The sequence below is a fragment of the Crocodylus siamensis genome, chromosome 2 (genome assembly GCF_052110815.1).
Source record: "Crocodylus siamensis isolate JL-2025a chromosome 2, ASM5211081v1, whole genome shotgun sequence".
NCBI classification, from domain to species: domain Eukaryota; kingdom Metazoa; phylum Chordata; order Crocodylia; family Crocodylidae; genus Crocodylus; species Crocodylus siamensis.
This window is the reverse complement of record NC_143396.1, coordinates 162,468,417-162,486,377: the sequence shown is the minus strand read 5'-3', so window position 1 is coordinate 162,486,377 and position 17,961 is coordinate 162,468,417. Positions and strand designations below refer to the sequence as shown.

The 17,961-nt window shown below is 43.0% G+C and overlaps 1 protein-coding gene across 6 annotated transcripts in view; it reads left to right on the top strand.

Annotated features, from left to right (window-relative positions):
- The window catches only part of RUFY3 (RUN and FYVE domain containing 3), a 93,424-nt gene that overhangs the window by 51,583 nt on the left and 23,880 nt on the right, over window positions 1-17,961 (top strand). For 4 of the 6 annotated variants that reach the window (XM_090031976.1, XM_090031975.1, XM_090031977.1 and 1 more), the window contains 8 exons: window positions 27-88; window positions 2,399-2,464; window positions 2,566-2,635; window positions 5,643-5,735; window positions 6,185-6,268; window positions 6,851-7,018; window positions 10,646-10,743; window positions 17,333-17,452. In XM_090031976.1, the coding sequence (XP_089888102.1) occupies window positions 27-88; window positions 2,399-2,464; window positions 2,566-2,635; window positions 5,643-5,735; window positions 6,185-6,268; window positions 6,851-7,018; window positions 10,646-10,743; window positions 17,333-17,452 (761 nt within the window). Of the gene's footprint in view, window positions 1-26; window positions 89-2,398; window positions 2,465-2,565; window positions 2,636-5,642; window positions 5,736-6,184; window positions 6,269-6,850; window positions 7,019-10,645; window positions 10,744-14,997; window positions 17,199-17,332; window positions 17,453-17,961 lie in introns of those variants that run through there. The other 2 variants (XM_090031978.1, XM_090031979.1) reach the window with 2 other exon arrangements.

The following is a 17,961-nucleotide window of genomic DNA, read 5'->3' as shown; positions in this document are numbered from 1 at the left end:
AAATATACTAAATTCTTCCCATGTAGGTTGGAGTTATTGATTTTTCCATGTACTTGAAGGATGGGAACAGCACAAAGGGCAATGAGGGGTAAGTACAAGGGCAAATGCATGTGCTTTTTTTCCCTTGGGTTATTTTTGTTTTTTCAGTAGAATTTAGTTACCCCATAATCCAACCTGCATTTTTAACAAAAACAGTATGGTTTTCTTGACTTGCAATTGAATTCTGGTTACAACATACAAATAAGAAACTAACAACCAGAAGAAGAGGAAAGATTCTGCAAAACCTATGCTTCTTTGTGCTTGTATTGATGTAACTACAAATTAACATGGGGAGAATTTTTTTTTTAAATAAAACAAACATTCTTTATCAGAAGTAAAAGAAACTCTTTTTCTGCAGCTCCTTCAGTTTAGGAACTGAGGCTGCTTGCAGACATTTAAAAAAAAAACCCCAAAACAAACAAAAAATAATACTTTACCAAAAGAAGCAGCATGTTTGTTACTTTAACCTGGCTCTGTAGCCTCTGTAAAGATCAGGTGCTTCAGCAGGACTTTTTGGTGCTGTTAACTAAAGTTTATTCAATGAGCTATTAATTAAAAGTGCCAAAAAACTCCACAAAAGTGCCCAATCTTTACAGACGTTGGGCAATCCAGGATGAAGTAACATGCTGCCTCTTTTTGGGTATGTATAGGGCTTGGCTCGGGAATGCACCCAGTTTAAACTGCTGTTTTTGGGAGGTTTTTTATGTCTGCAAGCACCCCAGGTTTTTTGTGTACTCTTTTTTAATGGTTCTGCAACCAGCAGGGATAGGTGCTCAGCCTCCAATATCAGTATGTGATCTATGTTGAATACTGTATTTACCATAGTTCCCCCTGCTCCCCCTTGTACCTGTCTTATGCAGGCTTGGGCCTCTGCCACTTCTGTCCCCGCTCAGTCTCAGCGCCCCCCACTTACCTTGCTCCAGTGCTGGCAGATTCCTGTATCTGTGCTGCAGCCTGGTTTGGTCCCAGTGCAGTCCCATAGCAGCAGCGCAATGTCCGTACTGCTGCCATAGGGCTGGTCTGAGGCTGTGCTCTGTGCCACAGATAGGAGCAGGGATGGAGCATGCTGGCATAGAGCAAGAGTAAAAGTGGGAGTGGGGGAGTGGGTGGCAGATATGGGCCTGAGGCTGTGGGGAGAGGAAGTGTGGGTGGGTCAACTTTTTTTTTTTTTTTGTTCTTGTATTTCTCACTTTTCAAAATTGTTTTTAATATTTCATGCCAAAAAATGATGGCATCAAAGTTCTGTTTACAACTTTTAATTGAGAAGGTCCTGGTGACATGACTGTTTTGTTAAGCAGCCCTAACGCTCATTTATTTTAATTTTGTGCTAATCGTTATTGTCTTCATTTTTCTTTTCCCCTCAGCAAATCTTGTAATGGAGATTTACCAACCTTTGTTCACCTGAAGGTTGTATTGGTAACTTGTCAGAAGTCAAAAGGCTGTAACTAATTTTGCAGAAAGGCATAGCTTGTAACTGTCCTTCATTTTTTTTAAATATGCCTGTGCATCACAGTGAGTCTTCTGGACCCAATGGAATTGCCCTACTGTGGTTCATATGGTTTTTTACTTGGCTTAAATGAACCTTAGATCATAGGATCAAGGGTTGTAAGAAACCTCAAAGATCTGATTGCCCTTCCTGCCCAAATAGAAAAATCATGCTTCTAAGTCACCCGTCCAATGCTTATACAGTTTGTTTGTTTTTTGAAAACCTTCAATGAACTTTCCCCACAGCTTCTCTGGGTAGTCTGTTTTATTGCCTCATTGTTCTAAAAGTAAAGAGGTTTGTCCTGATACCTAATCTAAATCTGTTTTGTTACAGTTTAAAGCCATTGCTTCATATCTTGTCTTCCACAGCATGGGAGAACTGCCCAAGATAGAAATGTCTAGTGGCCTATTAGGGCTGTCCGACTGAGATTTTTATGTGAAGCTTTAAAGATAACTATCCTTGTGCTTATGATCTGAAGGGGAGGGTTGGGAGCAGCTTGTGGTTCAACGTAGGCAAGATGTTGCTTCACTTTCTTATGTTCTTTCTTCTGAGGAAGTCCCCTCAGCATGGGACCATAACTACTCTGGGCTCTATGTTAGGAATTCCTGCTTTCAGAGACAATCTAAGCAGTTGGGGAGGGGGGTCATTCTCATTAGGGAAGGGCTGGATGGGGTCAGCCTGTTTCTTGCTAGTAGTCCAGTGCTATCGGGTCCTCCATTCCATATACAACCCTCAGGGAAATAACGCAACTGATGAGTGTTCAGGTGATTAAAGAATGAGCTGGTCCAGGGCTAATTTTTCTATTGCCATGAAACTGAGAGAGGTTGAGAGAAATGCATTTGAGGAACATCTGACTCTTTGTTCTGTTTCCAGAGATGGTCAAATTACTGCTATTTTGGATCAGAAAAATTATGTAGAAGAACTCAACAGACACTTAAGGTAACGCATTCATTTCTGTTATGCTGTCATCTCAAAGAAATACAAAGTGATTGGTTTCTTTAAATATAATTACAGTAGTTTTTTTCTCTTTGATTTGACAGTGCTACTGTGAACAATCTTCAGGCAAAGGTTGATGCTTTAGAAAAATCTAACACTAAACTAACTGAAGAGGTAGGTGTCTCAGACAAGGACATTTTGTCATTGTCTTGTGGAGCCTGTACTTAAAGCAGAGGTGAATGCAAGTTGTACTGTGTAATAAACCGGGAATCTGAAACGGGTACAAAGTGTGCTGACAGCTTTTACTGACTCAACAATGAGGACAATCGGCAACTGTATGAATTAAAACAATTGCCTGCCCTTCTGCCCCCTCCCCTCAGCCTGCCTGGAGGCTCAGAAAGGGGCATAACTAGGGGACACCAGCCCCTGCTCCCAGCTTGGGGGGTGGAGCCAAGCCCTGCTGTCGGCTCCCTGCCCTTCCCCCTCCCCTTCCTTCCCCCACCCCCCCAAACAATCCTTGCTCATCCTGCACCCTTGCTCATCCTGCAGGGAGGCTGAGGAGAGGGCATGGCTTAGGGAATTGGAGGGCTCCAGCTCACTGAAGTGACTAGCAGGCTAGGAGGCTTGCTATAGTGCCCTCTGGCTATTGGTATGGGCCACTGCCCAGGTCTGACTGCCTTTCCTGTTTGAAAATGTCAGCTCACTTGCTTATTGGTTCTATCTATGCAGTTTAAAAAGCCTGCAAAGATTGCATCGATTCAGCCTCAGGCTTTTTGACTGTCTGTACGTAGTCAGGATGCTGTTAGAAATATTATTAGGAATGCATAATGAATAGAGTGTTGTTAGAACTGTACAGTTTGCATCTCGTACCTGATAAGAAGCAACACTACCAAGGACCCTTTGTGCTAAAGTATCACTCCCTTTCTTTCTTGGCCAATCTGTCAGCCTTTCTCACACTAAATCACACACTCCCCTGACATTCACATGCAGATTACAGAAGCAGTAATTCAATTGACTGTGTCTCCTTGAAAGAGGGGAAATTTCAACTTTTGGTGACCTAGAGAGCTTTCTAAGCATGCGTAATTAGCTGATGCATATATGCCTATCCGCCCCGCATACTTAAGTAGTTAATTATAATGAACATGCGACGTATGAAGTGACGTATTTACATATATGTTTGTATGAACCGGAAATAAGTTGTAAGAGTTCCTGTTTCTGCACACGTGCCCAGGAGACAAGAGATAAAAGCCAGCTGAGAGGTTTCCTCGGGGGCGGAGTGGTCCTTTGTCTCCACTCCAACCCTATTTGCAAATATACCTTTTGTGTTGCTAATAGTGTATGCCTGAGGAATTATTATTCGCGAGCCTCCAAAAGAAACGAACCGCAAATTTTTGCATCAATGCATTGATCTGATTGTGTAGTCACAGATTCTGTATGGTTTGCAATTCCCAGTAAGCTAAGAATTAGAAGGAAAACTTTTAAAGGGTTTCATCTTATTTAAAAACTTGCTTTGTTCAACTTTTTCCATCAGTTTTTCTTAAGGTTGTCAACAATTGAAAATGGTAATTGAAATGTAATCTTTACATTTTCTTTGACTGCTCTCAGTCTAGTCCTGGAGGCCAGTCAGTACACAGAAATAATTTGGAAAAATGCAGTAATGGTCTTTTATGTGTTGCTCATTTATATCGCATCAAAAGGGGTGCATATATCTGCATACTGAATAGTGTTTTGATGGATATGGTGCAGTTATAAAGAGCTTCAGAATCTCTCCTGTGGCATACATGAATCTTCACTAATGAAACTATCTGCTGGTATAGTTAAGGAAGAAGAGGCGTATTGTGCAAATAAAAACAAAGTACTTGATATTAAAAAAGCAATATGGATTATACAGACTTTTTTCTGATTATGCTGTAGCAAATGGTCTCTCATTTACAGCCTGAAAGATATCAATGTTGTACTAAGCAAACATGACCCTTATCAAATTTAATTTTAGTGCCAAAGTGTGTGTAAAGGTGTTTGTTTGTTTATGTGTTACTCAGTAAAATCTCCATACTGTTTAAGGGTATAATGTATCTGATGTTGGAACATGCTGCCCTCCAAAGCTATTATTAGAGCTTAGCCACTTAATTGAGTCACATGTCACTTCATTGCATGGTTGCCAGGGCATTCTTTATTCAGTTTTTGAGGGAAGAATTTTTGTAGGTGGTAACTTTTTTTTTTTTTTTAATTGGACCAGCTGCATGGTTGGGATAGTTTTACACATATTGCTCTCAAAAGCTTGTCTAAGTTTATCCCAGCCATGCAGCTGATCCAGTAAATGATATCACCGACAAAAATCCTTGCCTTTCACACATTTCCCAGACCATTATGGATACACTACCATTTTAAAACCCCTTTTATCCAGTTGTGACACTTAATGAAGTTGGTCAACCAGTATCACAGAATGTTGCTGGCTTTTTCTGTAGTGTAAAGGAAGTCATCTACTTGAGTTGTGTTGTCCTATGAAAGAACTTTACCAAGTTCTTTTGGCCTATTGCATTAAAATCTGATTAACTGGTTGGTCAAAGGTGATATCTTTTTCCTAGGAGTTCCAATAGGGATCGGCTCAGAAAATCCCTGGCCCATAGAATCCTGTGTGCTGTCCAGGAGTAGATAGTCAAGCGCTCTCTGATCTGTCTATCTTGTGAGCACCCCCCACCTCCTGTTGGTGAGATTGGCTGCAGGGGACACCCGCTCCCTGTCACTGACTGGTCTCTGGGGGGGGCCATGGCCTCCCTTGTTTGTGTGTTTATCACTCAAGTCCAAAGAATGTAGCTGGGATTCAATTGACGTGTTTCCTTCCATTTAACAGCTTGTATTCCAGCACTGCATACACAGCTCCATTAAAAGAATTTCCTGCAGGGGGACCAAAGGGTCACTGGTAATAGATTCAAGAGGTTTGTGACCAGATACAGTTACCGAGTAGCTTATTGACCTACTTGAAATGAATTGGTAGGCCTCCATTTTAGCTCATAATGAATAAGTAGGTGTGAAGGCTGAACTCTTGTTATAAGCAGTATTTTTTGTTTGTTATTTAGTGACTTTAGCAGTCAGTGTTTCAAAAGTTAAGTGCTGCCTAGAGAAGAAATACAGCAAGACCTATTTTTGATGTTAAATTGTGATTATCTTTCTTTGTTCACAGCTTGCAGTTGCAAACAATAGAATTATAACACTGCAGGAAGAGTTGGAACGAGTTAAAGAAGAAAGTTCTTACATCTTAGAATCCAACCGCAAGGTGTCTGTGTGTCTCTGTGTCTCTGTGTGTATAACTTCCCCCAGTGATGCTCTTGCTATATAATCCTATCTTTTACTGGACAATACAGTGAGCTGTTCCAGAATTATTTTTTCGTAACCATAAAAGAAGATACTGGTATCTACTCTGGAGTGTGCTTTTAGGTTTTAATGCCAAACGTGCTTAATCAAATTAGTTCATACTTAAATAATTTACTGTGTATAGTCTGAGAATAGCTATGCTGATGTACAGACTGCATTAAATAACTTGTGTGGGCACAGGAAAGAAGTATTTTCACAAGGAATTTACATGCTGCATTAACTTAGGAAAGACAATACATTTAACAGAATTTTCAGCTGTGAAATTTGTTTTAAGAAAGCAGAAGTAAATAACAAACACTAAGATTGCGAGAGTTTGATTTCCTCCTGCTTTGATTTTTTTGCTAACTCTAGGTAACTAAGCAAGACAGAACTGCAGATGGTCATGCACTGAGTGAAGCACGCAAGCAATTGAAGGAAGAGACTCAACTACGGCTGGTAAGTTTGGTCTAAACTCAAGGGTTCAGAACAGTGTTGATTTTCTTTAGTAGACATTACATAATAATCAGCTTTTAAGAGTGGCATGTTATATGGATCAAGACTTGCCAAGACTGATGATAGTGCAGAATGCTTTATTTAAGCCCACTTCTAAAAATACTCTTTCAGAAGTGATTGTCCTACCTTCAGGCACATTGCTGAGTAGGTGTTTGCTGAGTCTCCATATCTGTATCTTACAAATATTAACCAATTAATATCCCTGCATCCAATATGCATACCCATCAAAACTTTTGCTTACCATAGGTATAGGGCACTGCTGTAGGTTCTGACTGAGATATTCTTGTTCTAGTTAGGCTGCTGCAGTAGTGGGTCTCTTTTTTTTTTTTTTTTTTTTTTTTAAATTGGTTTGATCATAACAACAAAGTATTCTCCCTGCAGCATGTTTCACATGATTATTGTGCATTGGGAATAGTAGGACTTAATGGAGTGCAGAGCATGGAAGGGCCATCATGTATTAAGTGAACCATGTTGCAGTCATTAGACTTTCTATAAAATACAGGTATCAAATATATTTGGTTTTAGGATGTGGAAAAAGAGTTGGAGGTGCAGATTGGAATGCGACAGGAGATGGAGCTGGCCATGAAGATGCTGGAAAAAGATGTTTGTGAGAAGCAGGATGCACTAGTAGCACTCAGGCAGCAATTAGATGATCTCAGGGCCCTAAAGCATGAGCTTTCCTTCAAGCTGCAGGTAAGGAAAGGTCAGGATTATGGTCCCTGTGTGAAAATGATGCCTCTGAGTCAATTTTGCTTCCTTTTTCTTATCAGAGAGAAGAAACAGGAGACTACATGTTCATTTCTGTCCCTGCTTTCCCCATTTCATAACTTCTCCCTCTATCCTTGTTTTTTCCTATTTGATACAACTTATCTTCAGGCTGCATCAAAGCTAGCCTTCCCAAGGAGGGAAGGCTACCATATGTTCTTGATGCCAAGACAAGGTTCCCCCCCTTCTCCCATTTAATGTGGAAGGAGAAAAAAGCCTCTAGTCTTGAAATAGACTGAGGCAGCCTTCTCCCCCCGCCCAGCCACCTGCTCATCCCCCATGCCTCAGTCACTTACCATTGCTCTGTTGCTCTCAGGATCTGTCCTTGCTCCCAGACCAGCCAAATGGCAGTAGCAGCTCTAGCCAGACCTCAAGCCATACCACTGCTACTGGGCTGGGTTGAGGTTGTGCCTTGCACCCTAGACTGGAGCAGGGATGGAACCTGCCAGTGTGAAGCAGGGGTAAATGGCCAACGGGGTAACAGATGCAAGGAAAGTGGGGGGTGGGGGGGGGTCAGGCAGCAAGGGGGGATATGAGGTTGGGGGCAGACTGCTTCACCTTCCCCTTGTTCCCCCTTGTGTTGCCTGCCCCCTGCCACTGTCTTCTCTGCTGCAGTAGTGTATGTGTGTGGGGGGGGGGGAACAACACACATTTAAGATGATCTGCCTATGATTAAATTATATATGTGGAAAGTTATAAAAAATTATAAATTTTCCATAAGATTCTAATTATTGGGAGGTCATCTTAAATTCGGCGGTGTCTTGGATTTGGATAAATATGGTAAATGTGACATTGTCTAGAAGCTATCAATTTTGTACAAAGTTGGTTTGAATTTTAGATCCTGCACATTTCAGTGTGTTCTGCTAACATTTACACATTTTAAAACACCACATATTTTATTATTCTGTGGATAACAATTTGGATGAATGGGGCTATTCTTTCATCACAGGTTTTTGAAACTTGTAAGTATACCCCACCCCACCCCCAGTTCATTTTAAGAGCTCTTGAGAGGTGGGGATTGCCTCAGGAGCATGTGTAGTTCACTTGATGTTGTTTTTGGAGCAGCTCTCATTACCAGGTCATTGTCCAGTAGTTCCACCTGTGATTGTTTCTTTACTTGCTAAAAAGTAGGGAGATGGATCTTTAACATCTCTTTGGGAAGAGATGTTTGAGCAGACTTTCTTTCCTTGATCATTTAACTTTTGTTAGTGCAGATAAGAATATTAACCCTCCCAATGATTCCCCAGTTTGGAAAATAAATCTTAGCAGCAGCAGTAGAAACAAATAACTTGGTGTATAGGTGACAAGATTTTCAGCATCTCCAGTCTGAAGTTTTGCTTCTTAATCTGTGACTGGCACATAGTTCGTAATGCTGAAATAAAATCACAGTACAAAAGGTGTAAATTTCTGGAATGAGAGAGAGTTCCAAAATCCAACACAATCCTAGACCTTATTATTTGTGCTTCCTAAGACTCTGCCACATAACCAAACTGAGTTCTAATGAAAAGCCTTAGCAATCAAACCTACAAGTGTGGAAAGCACTTTTTCTAAATCCGAAACACTGGTATTCCAGGGTTTATTCCAATAAAATCTACTCTTTTAATTTACTATATATACCTGAATTTAAGATGACACCCCCAATAATTAGATTCTATACATAGAAAATTATAACAAATTTATAAATATTTCTGCATACAGAATCTAATTATTGGGGGTCATCTTTTTAAATTTGTCCCCCCACCACCACTGCAGCAGGGAAAGTAGTGGTTGGGGGCAGGCAATAAGGTGGGTGGCCATGGGGTCAAGCAGCTTTCCCCCCTGCTGACTGTCCACCCCACTACTTGCTCCCTCTTCTGCCTGCCCTCTCTCCATTCCCCTGTTTACCTTTGCTCTGATGCTGGCAGGCTTCATCCCCACTCCATCCTGCTACCTGGCTGGGTTGGGTCTGTGTTCCCAAGGCTAGGAGGAGAGCGGGAAACAGGGGCCAGAGGCTGTGGAAGAAAGGGAGGTGGCAGCGGGTTGGAACCTAAGTGCTGTGGGAACACGTGGGGAGACACAGGCAGCTGTAGCTGCAGCCCCAAGACTGAGCTGCAACCACAGCTGCTGCCTGCCCCCTCCTCCCCCACCCCACTGCCTTGTACTCGATTCCAAGATGAGGGACTTTTTTTCCATGTTAAATGGGGTTAAAAAACCTCTTCTTGGAATCCAGTAAATATGGTATGCAATTTCAGAGACATGTAATGGCATTGTTAGAGCAGGCTATTAAGGCAGGATACACAATTAATGCTCATAGTAGCCCTTCACTTAATTTTAAAATAGTGCACAGAATTTGATGCCAAAGAGCTTACTCCTGTACAGGACGATTATATTACATTGGGAGGTACTACATCAGTAAACAAAACATGAAGTTGATCATTCTGCTTTGTTCCCTGTGATTCGGGTGTATCTTAGTTACAGTCAGCAGAATATGTGGAAATAGCCTCAGTGTTAATTTTTGCATAGTTTATTTGATTTTTGGATCACTTCCCCTTATCTGTTTAACTGTCACCAGTTCCATTTTAGTGCCCAAGTAATTTCTTGAAACTGACTTCATATTTACTTACCTTATTTACTCAATTAGAAGATAAGATTTCCCACCCACGCGCACATTTTTAATAAGTGGGAAGCAGGGGAAACCCATCATTTTACAGTCATGCAGGAGGGCAGACAGCTGCTGCGACTCCAGCCGCAGCCCAGGGCTGGAGCTGGGGCTGCAGCTGCAGCTCCAGCCTGGCTCTGTAGCAGCAGCAGTGGGGAGCGAGCACTGCCACTATGGGGCCAGGCTGGAATAGCAGTGCTGGTTCCACACTGCTGCTATGGGGCTGGGCTGGAGCCATGTTCCAGCCCCAGGCTGCAGCAGGATGGAGGCTGTTGGCATGGAACAAAAATAAGCGGGAGGGGGTGCAGGGCATGGGAGGGGCAGATGGGAGAAAGGGGAGGTAGGCAGCAGAGGCAGCAGGTGATAGAAGCAGTGTAGAGGGTGGGGAACAGGGGAAGGGGAAATTGGGCAACCTGAGGCTGGGGGGGGGGTGGGGGGAGGAAGAGGGGGAAGGCAGTGGGGTAAGCACAGAAAGAGGCAAGCAGCTTGCTCCCTGCTGTTTGTACACTCCCCGCAACTTACCCCTCACTGTTTCTGCTTCCCTCTCCACCCCCCCAGCTTCAGGCTGCCCTGATTTCCTGCCCCGCTTTCCTCCCCACTCCACACTGCTTCTGTCACCTGCAGCCCCGCCCCCACCAGCAGCACTACCATGTGCCCTGCCCAGCGCCTCTCTAACCACCTGCCCTGTTACTGCTCCCTTCATCACTTGTCTCCCCAGCACCTGCAGTAGTTGGTGGGGCACACAAATTTAATATGATCTTTCAATAATTAGATGCTATATATAGAAAATTATGGAAAATTTATAAATATTCCATGTGTAGAATCTAATTATTGGGGGGTTGTATCAGGGTCAGCTTGTATTTGGGTACATACAGTATTGTCACTGACTAGTAGTATGCTACAATTCTCCTTTTCAGAGTTCAGACCTGGGAGTAAAACAAAAGAGTGAATTAAACAGCCGCTTGGAGGAGAAGACAAATCAGATGGCTGCTACCATTAAGCAGCTTGAACAAAGGTAAAATGACACTTTTTTTTTGTTTCAGAATATCAGTGTCACAGTGCTTTTTTTACAGACAGTTTATAACAAATATTTCTATGCAGAGCTGCAACAGTTGTTCCAGTGCTACTTCTATAAAAGTCCCTTTATAGAGTACTTATTAAAACTTCAGTGGCCTAGTCTTGTCACCATTTTAAATCTGTCCATGCTCTCATTGCCTTGTGTAGGAGAACGATTGTGCCCCATTATGGTTGTGGATCAAATTCCACAGCTTGGTTGCAAAACATGGAACTTATTGTATTGATTCAGGAGACCAGGATGTAACTTTATAACAGAATCTAGTTGGCTTATTTGTTTACATGTTTGAATACATCAGTATTGTTTCGGAAAAACACTTACCTCTTAACAGCAATAACATACAACATAGTGGAGGCAAAGAGAATCAGTATTTCAAAAGGGACAGATCTGAAACATATTTTGTAGTTCTGTGATTTCTAGGGAGCCTGAGGCCAAGGTGGCCTCAGTTTCTGTTGGGCGAATTGCCATTCTCCTGGTAGAAACCAAAAGCACATAGACATTCAAGCTTTTTCTCCTAGAGTAAAAGTGGCTTTTCCTTAGCTTAACTTTCCAGTTTCCCCTGGCTTAATTTCTCCTGGGGACCAGAAGGAATGGAGCCCTGGTTTAGAGAAGGTGATCACCTTCCCCGCTCCCCACCTCCCCATAGACTGGGAGGTGAGGGTAGAAGCAGCAATTGCTTTCTCTCTCTTCCATAAACCAGGCAGTCCTCCATTATGGGGGCTGTCTTGGCTCCCTCCAGCTACCCCTTGCTGCTTCACCACCCAGCTGAGCAGTGGGGTGGCAGTTTAAAAGCCAGTGGCCAGGAACAAGGCTCTGGGAAAGACTTCCTTGGGAACCCAGCTTCTGCTGGCTCTACCTTGCTCCCCAGCTGAGCAGCAGAGCCACCTGTTAGAAGTGGGGAGGCCAGAAGGGCTTAGAGCCGGGCTTGAAGAGGCTTTCCCCAGTCTAGCTCAGCTCCAAACTTCTGGCCCCTCTAACTTTTGCCTTGCCTCTCATGCTGCCCAGCTGACACAGAGCAGTGCAGGGCAAGGCCAGTCACTACAGCCAAATGCCCTCCACAATGCCCTGCATTGCTCTGGGTCAGCTCTGGAACCATGACTAAGTGCTCTCCCCCTCTCTCCCTGCACTCCTCCAGGTAAGCTACTGCTTTTTAGCAGATGCAAACTGCTGCCTGGCAGCCTGCCTTGTTTCCAGACGGGATAGGGCAGGATGTCTAGTAGTGCGCTTCCGTAGGCGGGGGTGGCACCTTCTGGGCTATTTTTCTATCAGAGAAAAATTCTTCTGGTAGAAATGAACATTTGTATACAGCCTAAGCTGAAAAAAATAGGGGTTTTGAGGTGGGGAGTACTGGAAAGAGGCAGAAGTGGCTGTTGGGATTAACACCCATTTAGTTTAGGGAACCCTTCTCAAGCACCTCTTCAAAGGAGAGCATTACTAACGTAATGCCCGAAGGGAGGTAATCCCAACACGGATCAAAGGGGGCAGGAGGGCACAAAAGCCCCCATGGCTCACCAAAAGCATCCGGGAGTATCTCCTAGCTAAAAAGGAGGCGTACACCCAATGGAAGGGAGGGGTCATCACCAGGAAGGACTCTACTGCGGCTGCTCGGGGATGCAGGGGGACAGTCAGGAAGGCCAAGGTGGAGATAGAACTGGGACTAGCTTCCCAGATCAAGGACAACAAGAAGTCCTTTTTTTAAATACATAGGGGGCAAAAAGAAGGTAGCGGGTAACGTTGAGCCCCTGCAGGACACGCTAGAAAATTTGGTCATCACACCAGATGACAAAACTAACATATTTAACAATTTCTTTGCCTCCATTTTCCTGAGCAGGGACCGGAACAGTCACCCCACCTCTGGGCCCCCTCAGACCGCAGGGGAGGCGCACCTAGGCCAAGGATTAGTGAGGAACTAGTTAGGGAACTTCTGGAGGGACTGAATGTATTTAAATCAGCTGGTCCAGACGATCTCCACCCCAGAGTACTAAGGGAATTGGCTGAGGCCATTGCAGGACCCCTGGCACGGCTTTATGAGCATTCATGGTGCTCTGGTGTGGTGCCAGAGGATTGGAAGAGGGCCATTGCGGTTCCCATCTTCAAAAAGGGGAGGAAGGAGGACCCGGGGAATGATAGGCCAATTAGTCTTACCTCAATCCTGGGCAAGCTTTTTGAGAGAATTATTTTGGTGCATGTCCGTGAGGGGCCAGCAGGGGAGATTTATGCTTGGGGCAACCAACATGGGATCATTAGCAGCAGGTCCTGTCAGACCAACCTGGTGGCCTTCTATGACCAGGTCACCAAATCATTAGATGCAGGGGTAGCAGTGGACATAGTCTTCCTGGACATTCGGAAGGCCTTTGACACTGTCTCTCACTCCATTCTCATTAAGAAACTGGAGGACTGTGGTGTCAATGCCCACACAGTCAATTGGGTCGCCGACTGGCTGGAGGGCCGCACCCAGAGAGTGGTGGTGGATGGGTCATTTTCACCCTGGAGGGATGTGGGCAGTGGGGTCCCCCAGGGCTCGGTTCTCGGGCCCACACTGTTCAACATCTTCATCAGTGACTTGGACGAGGGGGTAAAAAGCACCCTGTTCAAATTTGCAGATGACACTAAGATGTGGGGGGATGTGGGCACGCTAGAAGGAAGGAATAGGCTGCAATTGGACCTAGACAGGTTACAGGGGTGGGTGGATGAGAATAGGATGGGATTCAACACTGACAAGTGCAAGATGATGCACCTGGGGAGGAACAACTGGCACCATAGCTACAGGCTGGGGAACTCCTTTCTCATCAGTGCAAAGGCAGAAAAGGATCTTGGAGTCATCATTGATGCCAAGATGAACATGGGCCAGCAGTGTGGGGTTGCAGTCAGGAAGGCCAACCGCACTTTGTCATGCATCCACAGATGCATCTCGAGCAGGTCCTGGGAGGTGATTCTCCCCCTCTATGTGGCCCTGGTCAGGCTGCAGCTGGAGTACTGCATCCAGTTCTGGGCACTGCACTTCAAGAAGGATGTGGACAACATGGAGAGGGTCCAGAGGAGGGCCACTCACACGATCAGGAGGCAGCAAGGCAGGCCCTACAAGAAGAGGCTATGGGACCTGAACCTGTTCAGCCTCCACAAGAGAAACCTGAGGGGGGAATCTAGTGGCCTATTACAAACTAGTCAGAGGGACCAGTAGGGATTGGGGAAGTCCCTGTTCCCCCGAGCACTGCCAGGTGTGACTAGAAATAACGGTCACAAGCTGGCAGAAGGTAAATTTAGCTTGGATATCAGAAGCGCTACTTCACTGTCAGGGTGGCTAGGATCTGGAACCAGCTTCCAAGAGAAGTGGTGCAGGCTCCTACCCTGGGGGTGTTTAAGAGGAGGTTGGATGAACAGCTTGCTGGGGTCATTTGACCCCAGTACTCTTTCCTGCCATGGCAAGGGGTCGGACTTGATCTGCTCAGGTCCCTTCTGACCCTGCTAACTATGAAACGTGTTACTGACCTTCACATGATCAGAAGGGGCTCTTCAGTAAGACAGCTCTGCCTTTTGAGCTGGGTCTCTTTTAGTTGTCTGTTGAGAAGGTGAGAAGCTCAGCTGGTATATATCATATTTACCTGAGTCCAAGGCAACTTCAAAATTAGGATGACTCCCCATTAATTAGATTCCAGAGACAGCAGTGAGGGGGGGCAGGCAGGGGGCTGCTACCTGCCCTGCCCTTCCCCCTGCTTATACTCAAATCCAAGATGAGGGGCTTTTGCTATCTTGGTTTGGGTTCAAGTAAATACTGTACTGACTTTAAACAACTGCATTGATTTAACTTCGCAGAGGACCTGTTCCAGAATACCTCCACCACTTAGGACCCTCCATAGCTATTTACCATCCTGAGATCTCCATTTCTAAAAGGGAAAGCTGTTCCTAAGGAAAGAAAAGGGGGAGGGGGCATTGAGATTTTTTTAAAAGTTATTTTCCTATATAAAGGGTCTTGATGGAAAATGAATGCAAGCTAAATTAAATTAACACAACATGTTGTACTTGTATAATCTTGTGAAGAGCACCCTTACAAATGAATCCTTTTTTCTGCTTTATAAAAATGTATTATGATACCTATTCAGTTAATTGATATGATCTTTTCTCTTGCTGTCTCTCTTTTTTTTCCTATCCCTCTTCATTTTTCTTCACGTCATCATTCTAACTTCTTTTATGTAGTGAAAAGGATTTGGTGAAACAGGCAAAAACCTTAAATATTGCAGCAAACAAATTGATCCAAAAACACCATTAGGCATTTTTACATCTGTTCACCTCGCAGCTCTGATCTCAAAACTCAGTTATGAGGGGAAAAACTTGAGCATTGTTAAAAGCAACTGTTTAAATGTTATTTGTCACCTAAGATTGATTTGGAATTTGCTGAATTTGTTAAAACCTTTGGGTTTTTCTTTAGAGTTATAATGTAGTATAAAATCCCAAATTTGCTATTGTTGGCCAATAAATGCACCAGGAAAAACCATAAGGAATGATAAACCTGTGGCTCTGTACATACCATTGATGTATGCAGCACAAGGCTTCAGCATTTTGATGGATAGTAGATGGGTTGTTCTGGTTGAGACACCTGGTTGGCCAGTTCTGGAAAAGTCAGGCTAGCTTTCTCTCTCACCCTTTTGTGATGTAGACAAAGAAAATGTGTCCCTGGAAGTTGTTGGTAGACGTGTGTATCCCAAGCCATTACTTTCTCATTTTTTTTGCCTTTAGTTTAACCCCAAAACCAGGAGAAATGAGCTACATATGGGGAAATTAGCACTACATCTTAGTATATCATCACCATGAAAGATCCAGTCCTCTCAAACCAAGACTGCTTGCAACAATTTTGCCTTAGTGACTTGGGGGCAGGGATCATCTTCCACCTTCCTTTTAAACTTCATGTATACAAAATTAGTTAATAGGTGTCTTAGAGTAATATTATAGAGTGGTACCTTCAGTGAAAAACCTCTTTATCTTTGCATTGCCTTCTACCTCTGCCATAAGTCCCTCTAGAAGTATGTTGCAGTTCTTCTGAACTGAAGGAAGGTGGGGGTGAGGTATTTTGTTATGCCTTTCCTCCTCTAGAAAAAAAAATTACACATTTTACGAAACTTTTCTGCTCTTTATACCTTTAGTGTAAAAAAAAGAAATAAATAAAACTGAGCAGGGGAAGGCATAGAACTAGTAGTACTTTACTGGCCACTCCTTGTCTCAGAGTAGCTAGCATACAGTTAAAAGGAAATAATTGCCTTTCACTATTACACTTGTTAAATTTGCTTCTAAGTTTCTGTTGCTTGGTACAAATGTGGAATTTCCTAATGTAAAACCAACTAAAGCTTGGAAACAGTACTAAATAGGAAAAATAATTATAAACTTAACGTTTTACTGCAAACTTTTTAAAACTGTAGATTGGAATATTGTATGTTAGCATCCTCGTCGCTGTGGTCACAAGAGATCACAATACTGGCGTTGTAAATAATTCTATAAATACTTTGCTTCACGAAATCGAGTTTGGTTCTGTTTTTCCTGTGTTCTAATAGTTTTGCGCTCTAGTGAGGTGATTGCAAAAACTTCCTGTCATGTAATTTTCCCACTCTGTCATATAGAATAGGACTCCTTGATGGACTGTGGGAGATATGTGACTAATGCAGCTGGACAACCTATTGATTATTGATTTCCACTGGGTACACTTAAAAATTTATGGGGCTCAATTTTTGCCTTCCTAGACAGGGGTGCTCCGGTGCTTGGCCTGTGTAATTGACTCCTGCATGGAGGCAGACCTTTATAAGACCATCCTTCCTGGTAGAGCTGCACCTAAGCATCTGAGTATAGTCACCAATTCACATGTTTGAAAACTTGAAATTATTCTTGAGTGACCATTTATTCTGAACTCGTTTTAATTTCTACAGAATAAAGATTTTCATCAAGGTATCCAAGTGGCTAGTTAGGATTATTACAACTCCCCAAGATTCTTCGTATGGGAAATTAGATTGTTTCCTATCACAGCAATGCTTAAGTAAAATGGAAGACTTCAGAGATAGCAATTTCTTACTTCTGATACAGAGCGTAAATTGCTTTGGTGTAAATGACAGTGTGCTTAATCTGATGTGATAGTTGTGGAAGAGACCAGGAAAATGCACTAATTCTAAATATGGTAGATAATCTATGTCACAAGTTCCAGTTACATGTGTAAAGTTGAACAGTAATGTACATTAAAATCAAATTTGACTTAAAATTCTGTGTACTTGAGGTTTGCTTTGAATCTGGATAAAAGTGATGTTCTGTTTATCATCTAATGGCTGTAATCTGTAGTAATAGAATAAAAAAAATTGAAAATCAGAGTTTTTCTTTTGCCTGGTTCACCAACATTTTGTTTTTCTTTTAGAAGACTTTCCTTCCCACCACTTTTTAAAACATAATTTGTGTTTTCCTCTTCATTGGGTTTAGTTTCTTTGTTGTTTAAATTCGGTCTTCCTCCCCACCATGGCTTTTGTTTTTATCACAAGTTCATGTGGCTCAAATCCAGATTGCAACAAGCAGAGAAGGAACGCCATTCTGCTGAGGAGGACAACCGGTTGTTCAAGCAGGAATTTGGGGACAAGATCAACAGTCTTCAGATAGAAGTGGAAAACCTCATCAAGCAGCGGTGAAGAAACAGCTTTCTGATATATTACTTGGGTTTGCTTTCTGAGCCTGGTAGGAGATATTTGAGAGAACCCTCCTGAAATGGGGAGGGACTAGGGGAAGAGACAGGCAGATATATCCTAGATGGGAGGGGGTATTTGTATCAGAGCATTCACTTTACATTAAGTTTTCAGATTTTCAGATCTGGACATCTGAATTGCAGTTGGTCTTTAAATTATATTTTTAAAATAAAAACACAAAACAGGAAATCCTTGAGGATGTTCAAGGAAAAGAAAAATAAGAAAAATCTTGTTTTAAGCAATCCACAGAACAAAATGGGCAGAAATTTAAATATAAAATTGTTCTTCAAGCACTTAACCTCTTTAGGAGTATGTCTATGTTGCAGTCAAAGGTGTGACCGTAGCTTGTGTAGACATACCTGAGCGAGCTTTAAACCATCTGCCAAGTTTAAAAGGCATGCTTTATGACCTGAGCTAGGCACTGTGTTGCTGTAGCTACGCTACTAGCAGT